This window comes from Durio zibethinus, chromosome 20, assembly GCF_047325235.1.
Source record: "Durio zibethinus cultivar Kanyao isolate XHJ-2024 chromosome 20, ASM4732523v1, whole genome shotgun sequence".
NCBI classification, from domain to species: domain Eukaryota; kingdom Viridiplantae; phylum Streptophyta; class Magnoliopsida; order Malvales; family Malvaceae; genus Durio; species Durio zibethinus.
The window spans coordinates 5,273,292-5,294,096 of NC_143181.1; the positions used below are offsets into that span (position 1 = coordinate 5,273,292).

Here is a 20,805-nt window from a genome sequence, read left to right on the forward strand (position 1 = left end):
AAGAGAGTGTTTTAGCACCATCGATAGTGAGTATGATACTTTATTATTGCAAGACGATCATAACCATGCATAAACTAAGCTCCAATTGTATTTGTCTATTCTACGTATATTTATAGCATTACCTTGTATTACATGAAAATGAAATGCCTTAAGCTGAATATATATGGGCCTTATTTGCAACCCTTGTGGCTTTGTTTCTATCATGGTTTGTGTGATAGCATATCCTTCCCGAGACACCTTTGGTGAAAGAGGTGATCTCATCTTTTCCATGTCATTATTCATTAACTTGGTAAAAGTTTGATGTCTATTATTCTGAAATATTTTTCCTATGTGCAGCTTGTGAAACTGTGAACCAAAAAGCTACAAAAGAAAATATTAGTGCAAATGGCTAAAATAAGAGTGTTTACATGGCTTAGTTCCTTCAAGAGATGTCTTTGGTATTGTATACATCTAGAATCTAGATCCTTGTGAATGTTTACATGCTTAAATTAAAAGTTGGTAACTTAATCAAAATGACTCTTACTTATGATCTGGATTATATCCTTGGTGACAGAAATCTTTTTAACAAGCCTATTGTTGATTACTCAATAGAAAGATTTCGAAAGTCTTTATAAACAAAATGGATTTTTAACATAAAAAATCAAAACATTGAATATGGCCCTAATTAAAATGCATACCTTTATCATTTAAACTATGGAATAATGAAAAAGGATATGTATTTTATATACAAAAAGGTATAATTGGATATATGTATTTATTATCTTGATTGAAAATGTCATGCATCGAAATCAAGACGCAACACGATCATATTACTTTGAAGTAATACCCCAAAGTAATTCGAAGTCTTTTTTCTTAATCATTCTAAAATTCTTCAATAAACTAATATAGTCTGTCAAATAAAATTAATATTTTTAATCCAACTAATGATACATCTTTATATATCCAAATATAAAGCATATAAAAATACAAAACCATTTCATAAGATCTCATTTACCAACATTGTCTCCGACGACTAAGTAATCTTTCTCATTTGATCTTTTAACTTTTCACAAAACTAAACAAAGTTATCACTTAATCATCTGTAAATAAAAAGTAAAAGAAGAATGAGTAAACTATAGTTAAGTAAGTATATACTCACACACTCTACCGGAACAAGTATCATTTTCATATATATTTTATAGATCATTCAAAACATTCATCAAATCATAATGTCAAAACATTTTCAAAATCATCATAATGTCAAACATTTCGTAGATCATAAATCAATATCAAAACATGTCAATCATAAATCATTGCAAAATATACTACCATTCAAATATTATGATCAAATTGAATCATAGATCAATCATTAAAATCATTATAAATCATCATTATCATAAATCATTAGTTCATCATTAGTTTATTATTAGCTACGATCACTGTTATAATCTGTGACATCGACCATATCAATAATTTCATCCTTATGATCATTGCTAACTATTATAACCCACTAACCAGGGCCTTATGCTAACTAATATAACTTGTTAGCAGGGCGATATGATCATGTCTATACTAACTACTATTACCCGTTAGCCAAGGTCGTAGAACTAATTCTAGTGTCAATGATCCCACTTCCTAAGGATATAAAGACGTAGCTATCATAAAATTATTCCTTAAACATAAATCATTTTCTCATTCATTCATAAGTATGTTCCACTATTTACATAGCAAAAATAAAAAATAATCATATGATTGGTCCTATTTTCATATATTGAAAAAAATGAAATATAACATTTACTCATTTAGAAACATACATATATACAAAGGTTCAGAAATAAGCAATGTGTGTGAGATTTTACTAACCTTTTTTTTATTCCACCATTTAATTTTTTTCCCAAAATAATTAATGGCATATACAAGATAATTTCAACATAATAAAAATTAATCAACCTATTTCGATACCAAAGATACCAAAAACAATTAAGTTATATAAAAGTTAACTCAACTAACTAATAGTGGCAACCTGACCTCATTTCATTAAAATGATAATATATCAATATACCCAAATTAGAATTAAGATCTCTTTAATGTGTTAGAAACTAGACTTGATAAGCTTTTGACCATATTGGCCCACCTTGTAATTTCTTGTAGATTAATTATAATAAATTTTGCAATCAACGTCATATGTTGCTATCAGACAATATGTATACCTTCTAATAAAAATTACACATTTATTCATAGGAAACTCCAAATTCAATCTCACTGTTCTATTGAAAAGTAGACTTAATAAGCTTTCCAAACATATATAATACTTATAGTAATAATCTATCCATTAATACTAAATTTCATTTTAATTTACTATTGCAGATCATAGCATTTTATCTGAAAACATAATTTCTCCTTCAATCTTTAAAACTCAAATCCTCACTTTTATCCTTTAAACTCCATTAAATCTTAAAGAACATGAAATAAACAAAACTCAATAATTTATCCAAATAGATAATGAAGATTAATATAAGATTTCATAATTTTTAAAAAAAAATTTCTTTTAAAACTTTAACTTCAAATAATAGTAACTAACATTGTATTTTTATTAAATAAAAAGAAGGCATATACTCACCAATAAGAGATTAACTTGATTGTAATCTCTGATTTTGGATCCTGTACTTAATTTTTCATGCTCTCTAACTCTAAAGAAAATGGGAAAGAAGAACTTCCATTTTCTTTTTTGTTTTACAATAACTAGGTTTTCTTTAATAAAACATTCAACCATTTTTTCTTTAGTAATTAACCTTCTAATTAACTTAATGGGCTTTAGTAATAATTTAGCCCAATTATCATTTGAGTTGGGGTATTACATTATCCCTTCTTTATAAAAAGTTTCATCCTTGAAACTTGATTTACATCCTTATTTTATTCTTCCATTTCTGAAATCACTTCTTTTGCTGTATGATTGTTTCATTTAACTTTTATAAAGACAATAATTGTATCTCAAAACTTATTCTTTTCAATCAACCATTTGAATAAGATATTTCAAGTATGTTAAATCTTTTTTAACTTCTAAAGGTTCATACTCTACCACATGGCTTAGGTCAGAGACATATTTTCTCAACATTGACACATGAAACACATTGTGCACACCAGATAGCTAAGATGACAATACCTCGTAGATTGGGTGCTAGTCTCCATAGGAAAACCTTTCTAAATTTTAATAATGGCGACAATTGTATGTAAACTATAGAACATAAACTGTTTTACAGCTATTGTTGTCAGATTTTGCATTTTATTTGGATATATCATTTGTATGGAATTAGCCATTAGTTTTCATGTTTGGATTTTTCATTGTATAAAACACTTTTGCTACCTCAATAGCAGTATAGAAGTATAACGCATTGAAGTTAAAGGATAGAACCCGAAGCTTTGCCCAGTTTATTTATATAGTTATCCTTAAAAGATGATATCTAGTAAATTTGTGATTCAAATATAAACATTTACGATTCTTTTTCCAATCTCAAGGCTACGGCCTTTTTTGGTAAAAAAAAATTTATACACAAATGTTTCTTAAATGCAATCTTCAATTTCATACATAATTCAATCATTTACAATATATTCCAGTAAATAAAGTTAAGTTAGTTTATTGAACCTAATTGGATTACAGTGGCTATTAAACATTGGGTATGAGTTAGGTGGCAAAGTTAGAACTTAGTGACACTATGATGGAGTGATATTGCTTCTTTGGGCCAAACCAAAGGATAATTTGTATTTTGAAAATTGGATCTTATTCTATCATCTGTAATTAAGGAATTTCTCTACAATATCTATGAATTGAAGTTTGAGGAAGGGGCCATGTAATTGAACTAAAAGAAAGGGAGGAGGATTACATCACGTGGTTTGAGCTCTTAGAATATTGGATGTTGGGCTTTTCTGTTTGATTTTGGTAAAAGACTCACTGAATTTGGAATTTTCTTTTGGACCAAGTCATTTCAAGGTAAGCAGATCATTATGAATAAAGTTGGAGCATCAATTCGGCTTTGTTTAGCAAGTAGAATGCATTAGTTGTCCATTCTCAGGTTGAAATGGGCCATCACTTGTTCTTGGAAACAGTGTTTTAAAAGGTGACATTGTATAATTGCTAGGGGGACTTTAGAACAAGTAAATAAGGTATAGGCAGGCTTACTATAGTTATCTTAGGAAGAGTAATCTCTATCATTAGTACAAAGAATTTACATGAAACATACTATTATTACTTGAGTATTTCTTAAAAATCTATTTCAGTTTGAAAACTTTCAAAGAACGTCTCTGGTAGTCTTAAGTTCATGCTTGTTTGAAGTAAATTTATATTGTTTACCATTATTTAAGGCCTTAACCTTATCGGATTTCCTTTTTTTTTTTTTTTTTTGTTGCATGCTTGAAGGAATAAGCTTATATAACGGTCACTCCACAGTGAAAACTCGCTGGTAATCCCCAAGTACAGTTCTTGGAAGTCTAACATGATTTCTACATTCTTCAGAGATAACACTTAATCAAAATGATATTAAAATAGACAGTCTGGATACTCCAACCAGAGAATTTTGTTATTGATATAGAATTTGGATGAGGTTGTCAATAGTGATAAATTTTAAACACATTTTATTCTTTCCCTCTTCTATTTGGTGGATTTCTTCCACTACTACTCTTTTCACGGTGAGGAAGACCCTTGGTTTTCATTCTGGTGATTTTCTTTTTTCCACATCTAATCTATATAAATTTAGTATAATAGTAGAACAACTTCTCTGCACTCACGGATGGTATAGGGTCATAGAGATGCAGATTCCCTTTTGCATTAACAAAGCATCACAACTTTCAATCATGTTCATCCTGTCCACACACGTATGGTACAGGTTATGGAGATGCAGATTCCCTTTTGCATCACAACTTTTCAGTACTTGTCATCATTTTCATCAGATATCAGCCCTTTTGCGTGGCTATAGGTCAGTGAAAAGTTTCTGATTATGGTTTTTCCTTTGAGTAGCTGGGGGAATCTTGTTGACCATCAAATCATAATGCTACTGTATCCAAAATTAATTAGGATATAAATGTAGTGGCTGGTAATGCCAGAAGCATGTTGAGGCGGTCTCAAAACCAAGGTTTTAAATATCAGCATAACATTTTTAGATTCCTAAAATATTTGCTATAGACATACATTGAGAGTTATCAACAATATTTGAAGGTATCTTGAGTAATATAATATAAAAATATTACTACAGGCATATCGATTTTTCTGACAAAATACGGGTATAACAAGGATATTTAAACTTGATCATTCTTCTCTAGCTATCCTTTGCACTAGTCTTTACAATTTTGGGATTAATATGTGAAATTTATATGGATTCTCCTCAACTTGGGGTGGAGCTTGTCCAAAAGAAGATAGCAGCTGCTTTTAGACAGTCAGATATCTCTACGATTTTTTGTTGTTGTTATATGATGGATACTGAAGCACATGTAGAACTACAAGGGAAAAGGATTTTGATATAAATTAAGTCGGTTTTACTAAGTTTGACTAGGTCCAGCAAAATCTAGTTGTCATCACTGACCCTGATTTGCTCTGATATAAAAACTTTTCTTTTCATTTATTTTATTAATTCCACGCAAACAAAAGCAGGCGCTTTAAGGTCTGGAAAGTGATAAAATGAAAAATTGCATCAATCGTGGTTCTTTAATGTCATATTCATTCCTTCTTTTCCAACTTTTGACTAATCCATTTTTTCAAAGGCCCCAAGCAGTCCGTTCACTTGGATTGTTTTGATTGTTATTAAACTCCTGCCTTTTTGTGGTGCACGATTGAGTTTGTCCTCATTTCATCTTTTTTCATCTGTGGATGTTGATAGTATCTTGGCTTAGTGGGGTACCAGTAAGAGCAACTCAATTGCACCAAAGGAAAAAGGGAAAAAAAACATTGTAGAGTAGATGAAGAGTTCAAGCCATCTGTAGCTGTCGCTGGTGATTGAAGAATTGGTACTGTCATTATATACAACTTTAATGATGGACTTATTACACCAATTGGTTGATTTGTCTTCTTTTCTTTTTCTTATGCCTTTATTTCTTTTTATCATATGGCTAAAAGAAAGTTGATTAAAATGAATTGAATATATTACTTCAAAGTAGGTTACCATTCTTGCAAGTGACTGATTCCAATGCCTCACTGTTGCATCCTTTCCATCAATAGGTCCTTCCAAGTAGTTGAAAGGTTCTTTTATTATTATTATTATACCAATGCCTTGCCCTGTTACAAGATTCTTGGAAAGTTGACCATATATTTGATTGGGGCTCAAACTTCTTCACAGGAGGCATAACATTCGATAACTGGACGGTCATGACATATCATCTTCATTTTACAACTTACTGAGAGTTAGTTAAATACTAATTGAGAGTTGATCATCTTTGCAAAGTTGTATGATCTTCGTCTTCATATTCTCATCATAACTTGCTAACAGATTCTGATCAACTGTTAGGTTCAAGTAATGTGTCGTGCACGCGTCTTCTTGGTATCTTCTCTCCTACTGCAAAGGGAAAGCAGCTCTTTCTTGGACACCTACCCATGATCTCTCACTTCAATCATTCTAAAGAAACCAATATAAAATCATACTTCATAGATAAAGTTTTTCCCACTTTTGAATGCCTTTTGTGTTTTCTACTGACAGGTCAGAACCCTTATCTGCTTTATATCAGTTTCTATATCCTATAAGCAATTGTACAGGTCCATGGGTCATCCCATTACCCCATTGTGTTTTATTTACAACTAAATTGTGGGTGGATTTTAAAATTTTTATCTATTATTAGTACCATTTTAAGTAGAAAAATTGTAAATATAATTAATATCATACCTTTTTCACTATGCATTCTGTGATTTGTTTAAGATTTCTTTTGATTTTTAAAATGATTCATTTATTTAATTATAAGATATCATATATAAGGATTTAAAACTTACATGAATATAATATCTATACCATATACAACTAATGCAAGCAAACAAGGCCTATCATGTTCTAAGGTGTTTAATTTGTTCATCACTTTAATCACGCACTCCAAACTTTGTAGTCCGAGCAACTTTTTCATATACTTTTTCCTCTTGGTATGCAAACGTAAGTCTCATGAACTTTGTGATTCCATATCAGGTCTGATATGATTCTAATAGTTTTGTAAGTCCGATTTGCCATCTTTTCAGGCTAATATTCTGGGATAAGCAATTTATCATCTTTTTGAAACTGAGGAATGTCATTTTGTTATCTCTTACTGCATTTGTGAAGGAATTGATGATTTGCAATTTGCTGGTATAGTGTTCCACTAAGAAAGTCTAGGTTCACCAATTGATTTTGCAATTGCATACTGATGGATCAGAGCCTAGAAAGTTGATAGAATTGCTTTTGGCTGGTTCAACCAATAATCCACAAGCTTGAAATGACATTTTTTTTTTGCCAAATATATCATATTGGGTGTCGATATGCATATTTATCTGATGTTTCTCGTCAACAAGAAGTTGCAGGAACAATTACAGGATTGCTTAAATATTGGATTCCATTGGTTTATCAGGAGAATTCCCACTAATTATCCCAAAAAATCCTTCAGGATCCTGGAAGCTGAAAGCCACCAAATGATTCATAGGGCATCTCAACTTGCACACGTGTTGTCCTTTAGACTCCCTACCCTAGATTACAGGCTTTGAACAAGGAAAAAGGTACTAGTATTATCATAATGTGATGTCAATTACTGAAAGGAGACAATGTTTCAAGAAATTGTTAGATAAAAAAGGAAGCAAGAAAACAAGAAAATCTCATGCAAAAACAGATTGTCTCTTATACGACACGTTGGAAAGACTGAATGATAAAGCATTAAAGCAAAGGAAAGTAGCTTGTCTTGCTGTCTTTTTGACCCTCTTTCCTGAATAACATGATACCTTTTTATGTTTTCAAGTTCGGTCTCCAAAACTCCATTAGTTGATCATGGACTTGAGCTGCTTTTTCCTTTTAAGTTCCTTGCTGCTTTGGCATCTTAAAGCAGAGCAATTCAGCTGTTTTGGACAATAATGGGCTACCCTATTTTGAACCAGATTTTCTCATTTGCAGTATGTTTTTGCCATGATTACACGAAATTGTCATCACTGAATTGTTCTTTTAACAAAAGTGAACTAGTACAGATAGAACACGGCTTGCTTTTTCGGTATCTCTAGAAAATGAAATTGATAGTTTGAGATATGAACCTTGGAAAAACATTCTGAATTGTCATTTTTATCTTATCAACGATCTGCAGAATGAACACAAGATTGGTTTATCTTAAAGACCAGCCTAGATGTGACAGAGAGCTCCACAAGACAAGCTTTATAAACTGACAATCTAAAACACAATACAAAAAAATATGAAATTGATACGGTTCAAAATATTAATAAAAATTATATATGAGTTTAACAAAAATTAAAACATATATTTTATATTTTTCGTATAAACATAAATTATGACACGTTATTTCATGTAAAATACGATGTGAAAGAATTTCCAATGTTTTACACGTCAAACCCTGCATTTGAATCTTCCTTTCTTTTCAATACTTTTTCTTTTATGACTCTTTTTATTCATTCTTTACTCAAAATGGTGGAATATATGAACTTGAAAACAAGGGGAAAAAAAGGACAAAAATCCTACAACACAGAGGAACTTTGTACAACCATCTGATTGGTTGCCTCTGCCATCTTATTTGTACTTCCTTTGGTTTTGTTTCAATCCTGACTGAATATGTGATCCAGTAACAAATTTACCAAAAGCATTAAACAAAGTTGGTGGCTAGACATACAAGTCTTAATCATTTTTGTTGTAGGAGCAATTTCGTCTTCCTGATCAGGCCAATTAAGTCTCCGAGTTTATTATTGAGTTATCGATGTGATTCAGTGGTTGAAGCAAATAAGAGCAAATTATTGGCAAAGGATTTGCATTCGCATTCATGTCCACATCATGCATTCTGAATGAGAAACAACAATAAATGGAACTATTATGAGCGAGCCATTGTTTTTTTTTTTTTTTTCAGAGAAGGTCAAAATATGAGAAAAAGATATTGTAAAAATTAAGATTTGAATGTCAGATTTGTTAAATTTAATCTCTTAAATTGAATTAATGTCCGAATTCACCCATTATTATTATTTTTTTCACTGCATTTAACCATTTGAAAATTGGACAGTATGAAATTCGTACTGTTCTCAAAAAAAAAAATTTAAATGACAAGTCCCATTGTCTGGGGTTTATCTTTCCCATAAATAATTTAATTTCTAAGTGCCATATCTTTCTTACTTTGGCCAAAAATTTGTTAAGATATTTTATAATATCATTGTCAGGGCTGGTCGTATAAATATAAATCCTCGTAAATGCACCAACCTTTGTCTTTCCTTTTCTTTCTTTTTGCTTGTGGAAAAAAGAAATGAAATAAGCTTTTTATGAAATGATAATATAAATCCACAAAAAGCTATCTTTTTGTTGTAGAGCATCACCCTAGTGGATTGACAAAGTGGGCTGGAACTCTAGGCCTTTTACTCCATTGTACTCAGTAAGTACGAAATATTCACTTGGTAAGTACTAAATCTAGGTAAATTATCATCAAAATGGAAAAGCAGATTAGACTATGTTTTCAGGTCTATAATTCTGTCCTATCAAGACTCAAGCAAGGGTTTCAGACAAATATTAATTTGAATCGATTGATAAGATTATGATAAAATAATATAATATAATATTATAAATTAAATTAAATTAAATAATATTATTTTATTTTGTATTTGATGTGTGAAGATTAAGATATGATAATTTATTTATTAATCAAAATTATATTTTTTAAAATTTATATAATTTTAATTATTAATATAATTTTTAATGGTATAATAAAATATGAAAATTTAATTTTATGAATTAAAAATAATTTTTTTTATTTTTAAAAAATTAAATTATCCTATATTAAGAAGATGATTAATTATTTTTATAATCATATCTCTTTCTTAAATACAAACTCAATATAATACAAAATAATTATTTTTTCTATCCTATCAATCATCTTATGCACCAAGTATAACCTAAATACCTTTAGCTTCAATTATTTCATTGGTTTAGCAATCTTATAATCAAATTGCCAGCCTAGCTAACTTGTAAAACTTATCAACATATTTATTTCTTATACAAGCTAACTACTAATGTCACGGGTCGAGACTTAAGCTCCGAACCCGCGCGGCTCTGAGATCCGGACATGCACTCATCCGGTATCTCAGATCAGTCTTACTGTCACGGTTTACATCTTTGTGAGGTATTATCCGCTCTGGCTCCCCTGACTTCACAGTTTTGTCTTATAAAAGGCGCCTCATAAGGCGGAGGTGGTGTGAACCATTTTATACCTCAGGGACCCTCCTATTATGTTCGATGTGGGATTCAGGACTCTTACTTAGGTCCGTGACATTCTCCTGCACCCAACTTCGTGACACCTTCGTCACGAAGGCTGGCCACCTTACCTACCTCCCTCGAGGTGCTTGGCGTGGATCAAACGGTATAGGGCTGGCTCTGATACCACTTGTCACGGATCGAGACTTAAGCTCCGAACCAGCGCGGCTCCGAAACTCGGGCATTCACCCTTCCGACATCTCAGATCAACCTTCCTACCACGATTCACACCCTTGTGAGATATTGTCCGCTCTGGCCCCCCTAGCCTCACGGTTTTGTCCTACAAAAGGTGTCTCACAAGGCGGAGGTGGTGTGAACCCTTATATACCCCAGTGACTCTCCTATTATGTTCGATGTGGGATTCAGGACTCTTCCTTAGGTCCGTGACATTCTCCCGTACCCAACCTCGTGACGCCCTCATCACGGAGGCTGGCCACCCTGCCTACCTCCATCGAGGTGTTTGGCGTGAATCGAACGGTTTATAGCTGACTCTGATACCACTTGTCACGGACCTAAGGAAGAGTCATGAATCTCACATCGAACATAATATGAGGGTCCCTGAGGTATAAAAGGGTTCACACCACCTCCGCCTTGTGAGGCGCCTTTTGTAGGACAAAATCGTGAGGCCAGGGAGGTTAGAGCGGACAATACCTCACAAGGGTGTGAACCGTGACAGGTAGGCTGATCTAAGACGTCGGAAGGGTGAATGTCCGGGTCCCGGAGCCGCGCGGGTTCAAAGCTTAAGTCTCGACCTGTAACAAGTGGTATCAGAGCCAGCCCTATACTGTTCGACCCATGCCAAGCACCTCGAGGGAGGTAGGCAGGGTGGTCAGCCTCCGTGACGAGGGCGTCACGAGGTTGAGTGGGAGAGAATGTCACGGACCTAAGAAAGAGTCCTGAATCCCACATCGAACATCATAGGAGGATCCCTTGGGCATAAAAGGGTTCACACCATCTTCGCCTTGTGATGCGCTTTTTGTAGGATAAAACCGTTAAGCCAGGGGGGTTAGAGCGGACAATACCTCACAAGGGTGTGAACCGTGGCAGATAGGCTGATCTGGGACGGGTCCTGGAGCTGCGCGGGTTCAGAGTTTAAATATCGACTCGTGACACTAACAACTTGTTTTTTTCTTCTTCTTTTTTCTTTTTTATAAAAAAGGTCGTTGTCTAAGAATAGAAATAAATTATGTAAATATTGACATTTGAATTTCAAATTAATTAAATATTATATTTTAAAATGATTGTATAAATCAATTAAATTAAATTTTAAGTTTGTTATCTAACCGTTTTAATGAAAGATATAATTGGATTGTCTTGCCATGAAAACAAGAGGCCTTGTATTGTCACTGCCTTCAACCCTTTCTGCAAGATAACCGTTGCTGCTCTTAGTTCTGCCATCCTCGGCGAGCAAATTCACCATGGAATACAGGACACTTAAAAATCAAAGTTTAAAAAAATGATGGAAGTCATTAGTTCCCATTCAAAAGCAACTTCAGCAATCACTTTTTATCGATGAGCCTAATTCTATACGGTGGCACAGTATCAATCTTGAATCAAACACATTGGACTTAAAGAAATAAGATGAAGTAATGAGGCAAAGCCTGCTCCATTAGCATATCTGATCCCCAATTACCAAACGTACTTGAAATAATCATCCATTATTTAAAGAAAGAAAATTTGGTGCTTGATAACTCAGCAATTAGCTTTCAGCATACTTCATGTCCTATATACCAAAGGATGGAGCATAAGGAAAACAAACATTTCTAAGAGTTTTCATTGTACACCTTGCTTTGGGTTTTTTCTTTTTATATGAATGAATTTATAAAGGCAGCCATAGGAAAGCCATCAATTGAGCATTGTCGAATAGGCTTTAAGCTAGTACAACAATATAAAGAAAGAAAAGGAAAAGGGTATAACTTCAAGTATCATTCTTCTTTCATTTTGGTATTCATATGATCAATCTGCCTCTATACTGTGGTTTGGGGTAAAAGCAAGGATGGTACAGCACAATCTTGCCCTTCACAGGTTGATTATATCCAAAAGCTACCAATTTCTGAAAAAATTTTGTATCGATGATGGCACTAAGCTTGTTATTGCCACATTTAACAGTGCTCAGAAGGGTGGAAAGTAAAAGATGTTCCTAAAAGCATGACTTAAAAGCATGACCTTAAAAAAAGTAGCAGGAGAACTTGCCTCACCTATTTCAAGAGTACTAAAATCTCTGTCCATAAAGCCTTTCCATTATGCTCTTCTCTGCAACTTGTTAGTGAAAAACTTTGTGCAAACATCAAGGGATGGATCATGTGAGCACAAAATACATTGTCTTGATTAATTAATGTCATTATTGTTATATATAGAGAGAGAGAGATGTAGAAATGCCGACGATTAACTTTTGCGCTAGACTTACTGATATCCAAGACAATTTTTTTTCTCTTTGTTTACCACTGCCACAACATTGCCATATCAGAGTGGGGCAGTGAGATTGTACGTGCACCATAAATAATTGAGGATCTGGGGTTTTGTGGTTATAATATATCAATATTACCATTATTCAAGAAGTATTTTTATTGTGTTTGTGAGGGTGGATTGTTAGCTCCTTTTATTCAAACTTCTCATAGATGCGTTGTGTCAGAATCTATACCAACTTGTAAGATATTTATTGAATTTCATAATTTTGTAAATTGAAAATGATGTAAATACTTATATTCCAAGTATAACTCTAATACACAATCCATGAATTTCACATGACTTGTAATAAAATTGGAATTTCCTTCCAAATTATCAACATATTTTTCTTTGTCATGACAACATTTTGATAAATCCTCATGGTTGGTATATGTCAAAACTTTTCTATGTGGAATTAAGTTCCATTCATTTTTTTTTTTTCTTATGAACCCTATTCCCGCATGTACTATTGTCAATCTAACAAGATAAATGATTCTCTAGATGAGCCAGACACCTACAAGATGCATTGCCATTATAACTTCAACTTCATTCAACTTATATGCAAATGGAACCATTTTATCTCCTTACCTACCCTACTATATGAATATATCCGTCGACTTACATTTGAATCACATGATAGAACTCAAAGAAACTGCTTTTATTGTCACTATAGGGCCTATTTTTCATCATGAATTGCACTTGACGGACAAGGTTTAGCTGTGCAGTATATTTCGTGAAGAATATCGAAAGCACTGTCTAAGTTCATGTCCAAGAGCAGCTATGATTATGAAAGCTCAAATAAATCTACTCTTTTCAATCTTCTGATTGTGTCGTATTGGATTGAGTAGCACCAACTTCTACTTGAAATATAGGTGTAGGACGGTTGGAAATTCAGTTCTGCCATTCTGGCCGGTGGAATAATATTTTGAAACAAATTTTAACATGGTGATAAGTTGTGTCAACCCTGATTTGATGCTGGAGCAAAAATATGCCATTGTATTTCAGACCTTTTCTGTTCTTGATTGTGGTTGGATGGATCCGAATAATTAAAGCCATGAAGAGAAAAACAGAACAAATCCTTCATAATTTTTTATGCTCGAGAATATTAACAGTTGGTTTAACGATATAAGGTACATAATCTGGTAATTTATATATTTTATGTCAAATAGTATGTGTTAATAAACTCGTGCAAAACATTTTTTATTAAAATTTTAATTTTTTTTTTTTATTATTTTCATATTATGGTGTTTAAAATTGCAAATGACAACAAACTTCTGCCCTACAAAATAACTAGGCAAAAGTCCCCACTGTGGCCTAGTGGTTTACTAGATTCATTCCCCCCCCCCCCCCCCCCTGTTGAGATGATTATTAGCCACAACTCTCCATAAAGTACAGTATGCAATCAATCTCTTGCCATCCCTTCGACACCTGTTTGACATATCTTTCGAATGTCTCCCATTTGTTACGTGGGATTCCACCAACCAACCTTATTCCTGATTTCCATGTTGGAATCCAAACACGAAAGCACCGGCTTTGCATTGTCTCCCCATGTACCATTAAAAATTATTATTGTATTAATATTGTATCATCATATATCTTTAACTATTTTCTTTGAGAAATTTATACTACCCTTAATAATACAACAAATCTTATCAATTTTCAGATATAACTTTATTTATAAAAAAAGTTTAATATTATCAGAAGTGATTGCAAGTACTAAAATTTTAATTTTAGATTTATTAAATATCATATTTTACAGATAATTATATAAATGAATTAAATTAAATTTCAATGCTGTAATATGATTTCATGCCCACTCAAATTTTAACAATATTATTGTCCATAAGATAGTTAGTGATAGAAGGATTAGATCCCACACGGAATCAAAATAACTATTCACTTGTATACTAACCATTGAACTAATTATTGTTGGTTAATTATCATGATCTATCTATGCACTTTGACTTGATTGTATATTAACCATTGAACTAATCATTATTGGTTAATTATCATGATCTAGTTAGTATCCAATTAGTTTGGTTTCCCATTTGGTTAACATTGAGTAAAGGAGAATTTCCATTTTTTTTTCTTGTTTATCAATGGAATTGACAGATAAAGCATAATAAAATTTTGGGCAATTTGTGAAAGAAACAACAACTGTTTGCTCCAAATTTCTGCTACATAAAAAGAAAAGAATTTGTTGAGTGTGAAATGAAGAGGCAGGCTTGGCCAAAAAACAAAGTGAAGAGGCAGGCAGCAAAGGAATAAGAATAAATGTTTTCCAATGCAAACATTCGAAATTATCATTGAGAAGATAAAGAAGCAGAGTGGTTTCAGCTTCACGCATAGAATTAAAGTCAGAGATGCCTAATCTAAGTGATTAGTAATCAGCAAGCAATTCCAATGTTAGAAAGAATTTCAGCTTGCAGTTTCAGAAATTCTCAAGTAAAATTTCTCCCAAAGCAAACTAAAGCAATATAAAGTCTGTTGGATCATAAAAAAAATCTTTGTCAACGTCAATCTTTTAGATAAAAGAGACCGAAATTTGGGAATAGGAAAAATTATTGTAGGTTCCTTGAACACAAACATCACTTTTTTTAAGAATGATTGCATAAATAAACGGGATTAAACCGCAGATTTGTCAAGTCATTTGTACTAGCTAACTTGCTTTTACTTTGCGTTTTGAGGGAAGGTCAACCAAAATTTATCTCATATAAAAATTGCCATATATATAGAAATTTAAAGGTCAAAATATGCGGGAGAGTAAATGACAATGAATGCCGTGAATAAATCAGAAAGAGTATTTAAGCAAACCATGATTTCAGAAATGGTGGCCACGCTTCATAGCACCCAACGCTCTTTAATACAAAAGCCATATAATTTTTGCACGCATCATCCGCACTTAACCCAAACATCATTTGGTGGTCAATGAATCAAATCCCCACTTCCCACAAAAAAAAGAAATCAAAGAAAAAAAAATAAAGGCAAAGCACTATATTCACAGAGATCCACAAAAACACACTTCTTTCTTCTATATTTTTTTTTTTATTTTGTTTTACTCTGATTCTATCAGCAAAGTGAGAGGATTCTAGTTACTTTGGCAATAGGGGTGATTTTTAGTGGATAAGGGAATCAAAAATTAGATTGAGAGTTAGTGCCTTGGACATTTATACAGCTCTTACATTTATTGGAAAAATAATGCACTCGCTTTATTTTATCTTTTGTCATATAGCATTTTCTTGCCTATAAGAAGGCCATTTTCATTTCGAACTTGGCAGCCGCAGAGCAAATAGTCGAGAGAAAGAGATCAGTGAGAGATAGAGAAACATGGGAGCTTTGTGTAATGTGTTGAACAAAATGAAACCATACGTGGCGATAATCTCCCTGCAGTTTGGATATGCAGGGATGTACATAATCTCAATGGTTTCTTTAAAGCATGGCATGAGTAATTTCATCCTTGCAACCTACCGTCATGTTGTTGCTACCATTGTCATTGCACCCTTTGCCTTTGTTCTTGAAAGGTTTCGTTGCTTCTCTCTCTCTCACAATCACATTCTTATTCCTTGAACCCCTAATCTTATTGCTGCCTTCCATTATTTTATGCAGGAAAATAAGGCCAAAGATGACCCTCCCTATCTTCCTAAGGATTGTAGCTCTTGGTTTCCTGGAGTAATGCTTTAAACTCTCTTCTTTTTGCATCTTTAGGCAAATAAATGCATCTCCATATTATATCCACTGTGCATTGTTTTTTTAAGGAAACAACTGTAGCCCCCTAGGAGATTCGGAAGAGCTTGCCTTGCTTCTTTGATCTTCCAATTTGTGGCTGCAAGAGTTGGATTCTCTCTTTCTTTTTTCACATTAATCAATCCGTTCTCTTCTTTCTCACCATGGTTGCAACTTGCAAGGCTTTCTGTCTTGCGCAAGAAACTACTGAATCTTCCATCCAAAAAAGTTTAACATTTCGATCTAAAATGATGATAGTAGCAATTTAAATGACAGAATCAAGTGTTCATCTTTTGGCATATATCCCCGAGTCCATGCATGTTTCCTGTTTTTGATATATTTATAAATACAATGAAGAAAATGGAATGTCAAATGCTAAACAAGATTGTGAAGGGTCTAATTAACGTTGCTGATTTTATGTACAGGCCAGTGCTTGACCAGAACTTATACTATCTGGGAATGAAGTACACGACAGCAACATATGGATCTGCTTTTGTCAACATGCTTCCAGCTGTTACCTTCATATTGGCAATGATTTTCAGGTGAAAAGATTCAAACCAATTCATTATTTATTAATTTTGTAGTGCAAAAACACACTACTGAAAAAGACGTGCCAGTAAGATCCTACACCCTGTCGAAGTCTCAAGCCTCTGGGACCCCTGATTGAAAATATGCCAGCGCCCACCACATCAAATTGCTTAAAAACTTCCATCACCTTCATTCTTTTTTCATTAAGGGATTTTTTTTTCAAATTTTTTAATATCATCAATGAGATTAAAGGAATTTATCATGGTTAATATGCTATAATTATGTCAATAGGTTAGAGAAGGTCAATGTGAAGAAGATACGAAGTCTAGCAAAGATCATTGGAACAGCAATAACAGTCGTAGGAGCAATGGTCATGACATTGTACAGAGGTCCCATTATTGACTTCATCAAGTCAGGAGGAGCTACTCACCATGGAACTACCAGTGAATCTGCTGATAAACACTGGGTTACCGGAACCATATTGCTTCTTGGAAGTATCTGTAGCTGGTCAAGTTTCTTTATTTTGCAAGTGAGTCCAAATCTAGTCTGTTGAACGAAAAAAAAAAAAAGTTGTTTAAACTACTTATATTTGAGCTGATATTGGTTATCATTTCCGGTTCAGTCCTTCACATTGAAGAAGTACCCGGCTGAACTCTCTCTTACAGCTTTGATATGTTTCATGGGAATGGTGGAAGGTGCAGGAGTGTCACTTATCATGGTTCGTGACCTAAGTGCCTGGAAAGTTGGCTGGGACTCAAGGCTTCTTGCTGCATCTTATTCTGTAAGTGCCCCAATAAAACCAAATACAACGAATACAGAAACAAAAAAGAGATACCAATTGAATTAAGAGTTTAGCTAAGTTGGTTCATGCAGTCACCCTATGAGGTGGCATCAATAAATCTGAGATTCAAATTTTAACAACTGTAACCCCTTCTCCCTGTCTTCAGACGATCTCCTCTGTACCCAAAAAAAGAGATACCGACTTTTTATTTATTGCTTTACAAGGCTTTTTTTGCCTGCCATGATGCACTTGAAAAGTCCTAGTAAAACAAAATTAGCAGACACATGAAACAGAAGTGCTTACACTTTAATATAATTTGCCATTGATTAGGGAATAGTGTGCTCCGGAATCGCATATTATGTCCAAGGAATCGTGATCAGGGAACGGGGGCCAGTATTTTTAACATCTTTCAGCCCTCTATGCATGATCATCACTGCTTCGCTTGGGGCCATTGTTTTAGCAGAAAAAATCCACCTTGGAAGGTATGATGCAGCATCTCAAATTTTCATGCAACAACTTGAACTTTCATTTTTAATAAATATTGACACCAAAAGCATATTATATTAATCCCGGGTTGATGACAAAGTTTACTAAGACATGAATATATGGTGCATTATCAATTATTAGAGATGATTGCTTTTGCAGATAGTGACAGAATGCACTGTGGTGTGGGTTATGCGTTGGTTTTCCTTGTTCTGATTGCTCATTTGCTTCTTCTTTTTTTCCCTATTCTTTGGTTGATTTCAGCATACTTGGCTCCATTATCATAGTCACAGGCCTTTACACTGTGGTGTGGGGTAAAGGCAAAGATGGGAAAAACTCAGAAACTGATGAGAAAAGCAATGCCCTGCAGGAATTGCCAATCAAAAACAATGCTAGATCAATCTGTGTTGATGATGGCATTGATGGACCTGCTAAAATTGTTAATATTCCAGCTTCAAAGAGCCCCTTCAGCACTTAAGGAACAAAAAACATTTTCTGTCAAATGTTGAAAAAATTTCTAGCAGCATTGTTCTTCCTTAACCGATAAAACTTACCATGTAACCACCCCTTCCCCTCTCTCTCGAAGCTGCTCTGCATCTAAAGTAATTTGTAGCTTACCATCTTTTTATTGTACCATGAGGCTTTAAATTTGGTGAAGTAAAAACCATGAATTGTGGCGGTGTGTCTATGTTCTTGTCCAAATATTTCATTTCCATACTTTTTCTTTGGTTCAAACTCATCTGATGCGAGAACAAAAAGATGTATTGCAAATATCAGAATAGGAATCAAACAGTTAACCTTGTTCCGGAAATTATACTGGTATCTCAAATATTCCAGGGTCATCATCTGCTCAAGTTCATTGGAATATTTTTATGCACATCCCGATAGCTACTCATCTATAGCTTGATTGAAATGGCTTAGGGAAGAATCGAATTCTTCTTGTAACTTGGCCACGTGAAGAGTATAAATGGCTAAAGGAATTACTTAAACCACATTTTTTCTTATACGAAGAGGATGTAATCTGGGAATAAAAGTAATTACAGATGCTGAAATTTGATCCTCAAAACATAAAAAATGTCAAACTGAGCTAAACTCCGAGTCTGTAACAAAAATGGTTAGAAAAGGACAGTTAACAACAACACATGGACAAAGGAACAAATTAAAGATCAAACATGAGTGACAAAGAAGAAAGAATTGTTATTGGCCAAAAATGAATCCATCCTGCATAGATTGTGTGACGTATTCTTACGTTTGATCTTGACACATGATTCATCATGATAGGTAATGCAATATTTTCAGTTCGATATCTGATATTGATAGAAAGATATAGGTATCAGAACCTAGAGCAAGCACCCACCTTAAGATGTTATTTCTCTTTTTTTCCCGATTAGAAATCGTGGCAAGAACTTGACCTCAAAGAGGTGGTGGCTGATGTTAGTTGTCCGTTTTAGCTTGTCTAGGAAACAACCATGAATTAGGTTTAGATATGTTTCTAAATCAATTTTCAACATTAAAAAAATCTTAGCAACAATAGAATATATTTGTCAGTAACCTCTGTGCCTACTCTTCACCGTTCATAATTTTATGCTTTTGATTACAGAATGTCTAAATAAAAATGGAACCTAAACACATGTTGTTCAAATTTCTTTAGTTGGTTGTAACAAGTGCCAAAAAAAAAATTTTAAGTGCTGAAATTTAAATTTTAAAATTATTAAATCTCATATCTTAAATATGATTGAATAAATTTTAAGTACTGAAATTTAAATTTTAAAATTATTAAATATTATATCTAATGAGTTTCATTTAGTGATGGCAACGGGTCAAGTCAAGGCAGGTTTTTGCTCGCCCCGAATCCGACTCGATATTTTTTTTTATTTTTAATACTCGAATCCGACATCGTATAAAATCAAATCCAATTCGATCCGATCCGAAATTAATAAAATATTATTTTAAATATAAATATAAAATTAAATATATATAAAATTAAAAAAAATAATTAAAAAAATAATTTTTTTATATATATCGAGTGGGTAGGCTCGGATTTGCCTAAAACCCGATCCTGACCCGAACCCGAATTTTTTTTATGCCACCCGACCCTATCCGACTCAATATCCAATTTTCAAAAAAAAAAAATCGATCCTAAAAAATTGAATCGGATCGAAACCCATTAATTTCAGGTATTTTTGTCTTCTCTAGTTCCATTTTTCTATGTTAGATAACCTTTTAGATTGAAATAACTAGTTTGGGCTAAAGACGTCATCATTGATTGGGCAATCGGGATTGGGCATCGGGCATGACAATTATTCATGTGGGCTCACCCAGGGCAGGTTGGGATCCAATTGCTCACTCTTTTTTGTTTCTCTTGAATTTTATATACTGCTCATGAGAAAGCAGCCCAACTCCTTGAATGGGCCAACTGGAGTT

The 20,805-nt window shown here is 33.4% G+C and overlaps 1 protein-coding gene across 1 annotated transcript; it reads left to right on the forward strand.

The window, feature by feature from the left end:
- Positions 1–16,123: 16,123 nt before the first annotated feature.
- On the forward strand, positions 16,124–19,069 carry LOC111314975 (WAT1-related protein At4g08300-like). The gene is made up of 7 exons (XM_022916589.2): positions 16,124–16,387; positions 16,473–16,535; positions 17,015–17,131; positions 17,409–17,646; positions 17,740–17,898; positions 18,229–18,380; positions 18,646–19,069. Exons 1-7 carry the CDS (start codon positions 16,194–16,196, stop codon positions 18,857–18,859), a joined length of 1,137 nt encoding a protein of 378 aa, XP_022772324.1. The 5' UTR covers positions 16,124–16,193; the 3' UTR covers positions 18,860–19,069.
- Positions 19,070–20,805: the final 1,736 nt, after the last annotated feature.